The sequence below is a fragment of the Pomacea canaliculata genome, linkage group LG12 (genome assembly GCF_003073045.1).
Source record: "Pomacea canaliculata isolate SZHN2017 linkage group LG12, ASM307304v1, whole genome shotgun sequence".
Lineage (NCBI taxonomy): Eukaryota > Metazoa > Mollusca > Gastropoda > Architaenioglossa > Ampullariidae > Pomacea > Pomacea canaliculata.
The window spans coordinates 22411520-22420428 of record NC_037601.1 but is presented as its reverse complement, the minus strand read 5'-3'; the positions used below and the strand labels follow the sequence as shown (position 1 = coordinate 22420428).

At 35.0% G+C, this 8909-nt stretch overlaps 1 protein-coding gene across 1 annotated transcript; it reads right to left on the bottom strand.

Annotated features, from left to right (window-relative positions):
• Positions 1–329: 329 nt before the first annotated feature.
• LOC112576525 (homocysteine-responsive endoplasmic reticulum-resident ubiquitin-like domain member 2 protein) lies at positions 330–8897 on the bottom strand. The gene is made up of 8 exons (XM_025259042.1): positions 8418–8897; positions 7178–7255; positions 6225–6326; positions 5609–5748; positions 5355–5498; positions 4305–4589; positions 3844–3994; positions 330–3485 (listed from the first exon to the last, which is right to left on the bottom strand). The coding sequence occupies exons 1-8, from the start codon at positions 8559–8561 to the stop codon at positions 3303–3305; spliced, it is 1227 nt and encodes a 408-aa protein (XP_025114827.1). The 5' UTR covers positions 8562–8897; the 3' UTR covers positions 330–3302.
• Between the last annotated feature and the right edge of the window lie 12 nt (positions 8898–8909).

Below are 8909 nucleotides of genomic sequence, written 5' to 3'. Positions count from 1 at the left end.
TATGCTTTATTGTGACTGTTTTAAGGAAGCATCCTTCATCCTTGTATTAGATGTCATTAATCACAATTTAAAATCAGCATTTTTTTTTTTTGAAAGGGATTCAGGTAGATGTAAAGGTAATTAGCATAAATTAGCTTGTGTACTCTTTATTTTCTGAGTGAAAACATTACTTTTTTCATTTGCTAGGAGAGGGAAAACGTACTAAATTGGTCCACTTTTGGTGACAAAATTTGTCATCTTTAGATGCTCAACAGGCTTGGTTAAGAACACACACACAAATTTTCAAGCACTAGGCTTATTTCAAATACACTCTGAAAGATTCAGCAAAATATGCTATTTAAAAACTTTATTCTGTACAGTCACATGTTGTAAGGAAATACTACAGTATAACACTAAAATAGTTACTCTATGGTAAGCAATGACAATCCCCAAGCAGGAAACAGTGAAATTTAGAAATCCTGCTTCTTTGAACTTGCTTATGTACATCCATTTCTCTCTCTACCCCACACACGCACTGACACACATACACACAGCTCCCCTGCCACTCACCCACACTCTTGGCATTTCAAATGTCTCACCTTGTTGAATATTTTGCACACAATGGTAGACCACTCATAACAGAAGTGCCATCTATATCCAAATTTGCACTTCCATGAGCTTTAAAACAAAAAAAAACTATGTAGAAAGATGTCCTTACAGAAGGAAAAATAATTTTCCATAAAAATATGCCAATGACCATATGACCAAGTATCTATATTGGCTGTCCCCATTAGGCATATTTGTTATGGATTAAGGTAGTAACCATGTTGATTGTTACACTTGTACAAAGGTCAAAATTTATATGCCAAAAATGATTGTTATTGAAGTAAACGAAACAAAGGAAAAATAAAACAAAACAACAAGTAATGATTGCAATTGGAGTGCTAGAAACAAACTGTATAATAAGGAATTAAGGTATTTGAGCACTGCTTGTATATACAGACATCAATGATTGCCGTTGTCCCCACAACAAAAATCTCTGTAGTTTATCCTCTCTAGCATCAAATGGGCAAAATGTACCAAACAAAAAAAAATTAAATTAAATAAAAAAACCACACAAAAAACACCTACATAGCTGATACTTGGCTTGCAGTTGATGATTGCTTAAAGTATATATATATTATAATTGCAGCAAGCCAGCAAACTGCTATAAACTCAAACATGCACAGGACTATTCCTAATCCAAAAGGTATTCTCAATGAAAGCAAAATAAGAATGTTGGATACTGCTACTGTTATGTGCACATGGAAATCTTCAGATCCCTTATTAAAAAAATGGATTTAAAGATTTCTGAGGTCTTTCCCTGTCATCAAGAAGTTTAATGGATATCTCTAGACACAAGATGATTGCCGTAATAGAAATGGAACAAATAAAAAATCCCACTTTTGCTTCAACTGAAAATACATTTTAATTTGTTTAAAAGTTCCTATCATACTATCCTTTATACTATCACACTATCTGTGAGCAACGTTAATGAAGCACAAATTGAAAACAAGTGAGTTATTTCAGGTCATTTATCTGGTTGCTGTTAGCTTAGTTTTCTGAATCTGCTTTAATGCTCAATTTTCCTGTTGTTTTGGCAAGATAAAAATCTAGTTCATTTGGAAATTTATGTTAATAACATACAAGCAGGTAAGCAAGCAACAAAGTTATAAAATATTACATGTGGATTTAAAGATTGTTCTCCAAAACAACACAATACTTGAAAATCGTTTATCACACCTTCCTTGGATTTCAAATTCTAGGGACCTTTCAAGTTTAATAGGATATAGGGTTGAAAAGTAGAAGTCCTTAAGAATATGACAAAATAGAGCACAAAACAGTCAAAATTATTAACACAAACTGTTCTAAATTTGTGCACACACATGCATAGCAAAACTATTTGCTAAGAATGGTTGCAAATAATTACTGGTGAAGGAACCTTTCTAATTTAATAAAATTACTGATGCAGTATTAATGATGACTACTGTACAAAAACATTTCATACAAACATGCACTGCCTTTGTTATCACGATTCTTAAACAGGCTTAGTGCATAATCTTGCGTTAACATGAACACAAACATTTGTGCTCTTGTATGGCTTTAGAGGTCTCTAAGCACTGCAGAAGTATGGCATAAGGAGCAATAATAGATGCATTTAACATGCTGCTTAGCTCATGCAATTAGTTTTTTCCTTCTTTTTGAGGTGCAACTATTCCATCTCATATTGAAAGCATTCAACTTTTTAAAAGAAAATTCACTAGAATGAGCCACGAACAAAATTATATTTAATGCATTAGGTTTGAAAGACTGTTATCGAACTGGTTTACTCTATTACGCACACACACATGCGCACTGTTCACTTCTATAAAAAAACAATCTATTATTAATATGCTATTTAGATCTTGCAAAGAATACAAGACAAATATGGTCCAATTTTAGAAACACCTTTACCAATGTGCTACTTAAAATTTAAAATAAATCTATCCAAGAAATGTAAAAAAATAAACAGAATGTGTGGCAAAAGACATTTTTGAACACTGAAAAAAAAGTGCTTGCAAAATGAGATATCCACCATTAGTAAATTATTTTTTTTATTTTGGCCCTCATCATGTCTTGAATATCACACAGAACTTGATACTATCATTATTTTATTAAGGAAACCTCTGCAACCTGCAGTTTTTAATACTAGGCAAACCCAATCAAAAAAAAAAGGAAAGAAAATTGCTGTTTTTAGCATTGGAAGCACCATCTCATATAGCGCGCACACACACATCCCTCCTCTTGCCACATTCTTCTGTACTTCAGATTTCTCACTCTGCACTGGCAGTTAAAGATGAACCCAACACAGGACTTATCAAAAACTAACCTCCCATTTTCCTTTTAAAAATAAAGATGCCCTTAGATACATGTAGAAGTTCTGTCAAACTTCCTTATTTGCAGAGCACACTGATCACAGTGAGGATATGTCAAATGCTTCCTCAAATGGAAAATTTTCTGACAAGATAATGGATCATAATAGCATCCAATAATCATATTCTCCTCTGGAATTTCACTCCACTTGAAGTTCAATCAAGCACATCAATTTATGTCATTAGCATTTGGTTGTCACCCCATTCACATCTAATCCCAAAGTAATCTGACTTTTGAAGATTCTTGATTGAAATCAATTGCAAGGTGTGCCAGATGGTCACTTTCATCTGATGAATGGTATGACATTTTCTACTCACTCTCCTTTACAAAGGTTAAACTTTCATCGGAACACACAAGGCGATGTACAGCACTTAGTTGCCATTGACAGCTGGTGGTCGTGCAGGTATAAGAGAAGAAAAGAATGTTGTGAACATGCGGAAGAGGACTTCTGTTGATGATGGGATTTCATTCCGTTGCTGCTCTGCAGGTGTCCCAGATGCCTCATTCTCAGCAGCCTCTGTTGTAGAACCTTCCCCTGCTGGTCTAGCAGCACCCTAAGTAAATCAAAAGAAAATGGTATTTTCAGCCCAAATCTGGCAAGCACACCTCTAACTCTTTATCTCAAAGTACCTGACTAAACCTGCTTACATGCTTAATTTACCCATTTCAAAATGTAACAACTCTTTGTTTTTCTAGATGCTGGAAGTTAGCAAATCAATATTATTCTACTATTTACAAAGTGCAGTGGTATCCCAAGGCTGACAAACTCTTCTTACTACCAGCAGGCTAGACAAGTCTTCCACAAAAAAGTACTCAAGCAAACCATACCTGAGGCTTACAAAACAAATTTGACAGAACCAGCTTTATACTGTCTGATGTGCATTGTTCCAAAAAATAACAATTTTCACTGACCTGAGCATCAGCTTGTCTTACAGGATCTTCGGTCTGCACTTCATTTTGCTGTCTTTCTCTAGGCAAGGGCTGTTGTTGCTGAGGCTCAGCTGGTGCCTGAGGGACCCTTTGCTGCTGTTGTTGTTGATTATTCAACCAACCATTTTGTAACCTGCACCCATGAATCAGGGGGAAAAAAAATCACTTCTTCTTGGAATTACTGATACAAAAAACAAATTGTTTAGCACAATTTTCAAGTACTCAAAGTAATTATTTAGTTATGTACCAAGTTACTTAACTTTGCAAGGTATCATCAACTCCAAAAATCCCTTATTCCCATTAATTCTTGGAAAGTTTAAACAACAGAAAATCAACATATGGTAGTATTTTAAACAAAAATAAAGAATTCAAAATACCTTTTCAGAAACACATTATGGATTAAAAAATTTTAACAAAAGTACAGTAAAGCACAATAAACTCACATGTAAATAAAGAGAAATCCAAGGGACACGGCAACAAATCGTGTTGCAGAGGAATAAAAGTACACAATACTGAGCAGGACCAAAAATCGAAAGAAGACATAAAGGTAGTCTAGCCAGTCTCTGTGTTCAAGTTCTTCCTCATCCTCTTCAAGGCCTCCTTGTGCATTCATGCGCATGTTCTGATTGGGTTGTCCATTGTTTACATCGTTGCGGTTAGCTGGCTGCTCTGGGACAGGGGCTGCAGTAGGGTGTGTTTGAGGCGGCACATAGGGCTGGTATCCATAGCTAATTAAAAAATATGAATAAAACCTATAGCGACGTGTATATCCTTTGTTTTCAAAATATTTAGCATATTTCATATTCTTATGGCTCTTTCCCTTCAATATACAAGACAGAGGTAAGGGAGGGAAATAAAAGTTCACTCTTTCATGATAACCTAAACAATATTCTGGTTGTGAGAAAGTGTTAAACTAAAGTATAAACACTTTTAAAAATAGCTTCAATCCAAAATGAAAGGATATCAGCTTTCTAAATAAATACATGTTGCTCTCCAACACTGTGCATAAACACTTATAATCTGAACTCACTGTAACATCAAATGATTGAAAATAATGAAAATTTTAAATTAAGAAGTATTTCATCTGTCGTGGGTATCCAGCAACATTTTAACAAACAAAAAAAAAAAAAGAAAAAAAAAAAGAAAAATGAAAATAATCAAGTATCTGTATGAAATAGCTGCTTTTTGTGATATTTCAAAATGTTTTAAAGAAAACTAACAGCTATTGCAAGACAGCATAGTGAAACTTCTGCTGGGTGATCTAGTTTAATTTTCCTGCTTTGACCGCACTTGTGACAAATAGTAAGATGAGAATATAAATCTGTTCATATGATTTTTGCAGGCACCAGAGGTATTTTTGCTTTTACAAGAGAAAATATTCACTCCCAATAAACCTCAACAATTCTAGCAAGTTAAGCCCTCAGGACAATCACAACACTAGTGAGCTTAAAGAATAAGCCTGTTGCAAGGGCAAACAAAAATAGAAAACTCACTACTGCATGTAATTGGCCATGTACTGAGAGTACACCTCCTGCATCCAGGCCAGCTGCTCTGGTGTGTATGTAAATCCCGGCAAACCCATCATAGGCATACCTTCCACTCCCAGCATGCCAGGCATGGCCACTGCTGGGTTTGCACTGCAAGCAAAAAAAAAAAAAAAAAAAAAAAAACCATCATTTTTTACATAGCATTTTCATATTTTTCAAATAAAAAAGTGTTCAGATATTAAATTGACAATTTAACTTACCCAGCATTTGGCAAATCTGGGCTAGATGTACTCTGTGACTGAAATGAACGGTAACGCAACCCATCCATATCATAAGCGGAATTGCTAGAGGAAGAGGACGAAGAAGCAGAAACTGCTGCAGAACCAGTAGGTTCTTGTTTCTGCACACAAGACAACACAGTTTTGAAGCAATATACCTTTGATGGTGAAATCCTTAATAATACCTAAATGTATAATGACGCTTGAAAGGCTATATGCTCTTCTACAGTCCTTTCTCTTAGGACTAATTTATGTGTCAATGGGATTCTCCTTTTCTTTATGCTCCACACCATTTTTAAGTCTGGAAATGTTAGCAAGTCATATGCAAACCCCTACCTTTTCTCTTAACAGAAGACATTTTTAAAAAAACAACACACTTATTCATTATGTAAGCTCTAATTAACCATTCTTATAGGCTTTTATGTATCTTGTAGTTGACAAACTTCATGTTTATCTCACATTCACATTTTCTCTCTTCGATTCTCATTCTCTCTTACACTCACACTAGCTCTATATGTATATAAATATGTCTGTATTTACATACTAAAAGATTTATCTGCACATATTCAATATAAGAGTGTGACAATGTATATTTTACCAAGTCTGTGACACTGCTTTGAGCTGGGGAAGGTTGTAAGAGAGCATCCACACTTGGACTACACACAAGGTGAACAGTATGCCTTGAGTTTTCAGAATCATACTGCAATTAAAAAAATAAATAAAATAGTTTTTATTTATAAATAAAATAAATAATCATCATATACCAGCCATATGAGCAAGCTCACGGTGCTTTACAAATAATAATTATTATAAAAATAATAATGATAGGGAGAAATTGAAGAAATCAACTAAAGCAACAGGAGAGAAAATGGGATAAAGCCAGCAACGGGAAAAAAAGTGTAGCATTGTCCGAGTAACATCTGCCTGAACCCAGTCAATTATTCAACAAATCTATGAAATCAAAATAAATGCATAAAATATGGAAAAGATATCCTGTAGAAAGAAGAAAACCAATGACCAGAGCTGTCTGTGCAGCTTTCAGGTTTCACCGTCAAAGATTTAGACACAATAGCAATGTTCCTATATTATCCTGTTGATATCATATTGGATGTTTCATCCAAACTAGGATTATTTTCAATACACAATAACTACAGTTAATCCTAGGTGTAATAACTGTAACACTTATGAACTTGTAATAACTACAGTTAATCCTAGGTGTAATAACTGTAATACTAATGAACTTGTAATTGTATTATCACTTTTTAAAACTGCTCTAATCATCTATTAATTTTAAGGCTGCATCAAGTATTTCTCAAAGAAATTTATCAAACTGGACAAGGGGAGTATTATTTGAGTCTCTAAAGCATGCAATATCCTGATAAAGTACAGCTGCTTTGCCAATATTACAGTAGTGGCTACACTTTTAGTCCCAACATCTGCAGTTCCATGTAATGTGGGAAAGTTTCAGCGTATAGCCCAGGTGCTATTTCACTTGCTAAAACTTTCTGCTAATCATTCACCTGCACATTCATAATCCAAGTTGTCACATACCTGTCTTAAAACTTCCTTTAATGTGAGATGATCTGCCAGTAACTGGCCAGAGTAGATCAACTTTTGCTGATGGTGTTTCTGTTAACAAAAATTAAAGCAACTGTTATGCTAATTAACTTGGCTATTTCAAGGACCCGAAATTTTATTTTTTTAGTCCTTTTTTTTCATTTTTCTACTGAGAACTGACCAAAACTTGTTTTAGAATTTCTTAAAGTGGAAACCATAAACTACACATGATGTTGCTAAAATAGCTTTTTAGCATCAGTTTTTGCTTTTAGATAAGGATAAACACATTTCCCCCAAAATATAACCGAGTTTTATATTAATTTTTTTTCCCTAAAGATATATTAGGGTTTATTTTCAAGTAATATTATTGCTGTACAAAATCTACATTAACTCTAATAGTCATCTTCTCCTGGAACATTGTTATACAGTAATCCCTCGCTGTGTCGTGGTTCACTTACTGTGGCTTCGCCCTATCACGGGTTTTTAAAGTATCTAATTTTGCATCACGGGGTTTCCGTTATATCATGGAATTTTGTGGTATATTGGTATTTATATAATATTTATGATTGTAATCATACAAGTTGTAGTATTCTTCACTGGTAAGTACTCATACAATTTGATATGTTGTTAAAATTAGGTTGATGAGTGTAGAAAGTGTTTCAGAGCCTATAAAGTGTTTATAAGAGTGTGGGAAAGACTTATATTATGCAGGGCTTCTGCTTACGCAAAAAATTGCGTACAGTACGCATTAAAAGTTCGGAGGACCCCTTCAATTTTCGTCAATGGGGTCCCCTTCAAATTTGGGCGAAGAACAGGGACCCCTTAAAAATCTGAAGAAGGGGTCCCTGGGAACCCCAACGAATTTAGCCTTAGCAGAAGCCCTGTTATGTGTTCTTTTATTTACTGTAAAGGTACAATACATGCACAGAAGAGTGTGGGAATGGTTATTACGGAACTGGGAAAAGTTTATATAGCGTAAAAGTATGGGGGAGGGTATATAAAGCCTTAATATAGTGTATAAATACGTAAATAAATGTACCGTTTCTATTTCGCGCATTTTAGGTCATTGCGGGTTGTTCTGGAACGCATCTCCCGCGATAAACGAGGGATTACTGTATATATAAGTGATATCAGGTACCATCTACGGACAGCTTTCTCAGGCTCAGGGGTCCCCATTTTGCATGATACAACATGATGGCACTATTAACGACTTCTTACATTTTTATAGACTTACCGGTTTGCTTGGATAAACATTTTCAAGATGCTGTTTGAGTTTTCTGATAGTCCATCCTAAAACGCATTCCACTGTTTGGTCTGCAATTCGCTGGTTCGCGGCTTTTACTACTAAGGTGACGGGCACTTCAGCAGTCAGATCCATAATAAATGGCTGACCGATAATACAAAAGGATCCACCTTCAAGGACTGCCTAGAATTTCTTAAATGAAGGAAAACTTTGACGATAGCGGAACCAGCAAAAAGTTACCAAGGTTATAAACGTTAGTTCTCTGAAGAACTCTTATACAACTACTTTTCTGAATACTTCTTCTGATGGTGCGTTGTTGTTGTGACAAGAATATTTCTCAACGTACATCCACAGTGTAGAAATTACGAGAACATTAAACACTTTCCAGGTAAGACTTCCCCGATTTTGATGTTTCTCAATCTTCCACTACCCCAGCCCACAGCAGCCTCCATAATAAATAGAACACGTCATCTGACTAGGCGA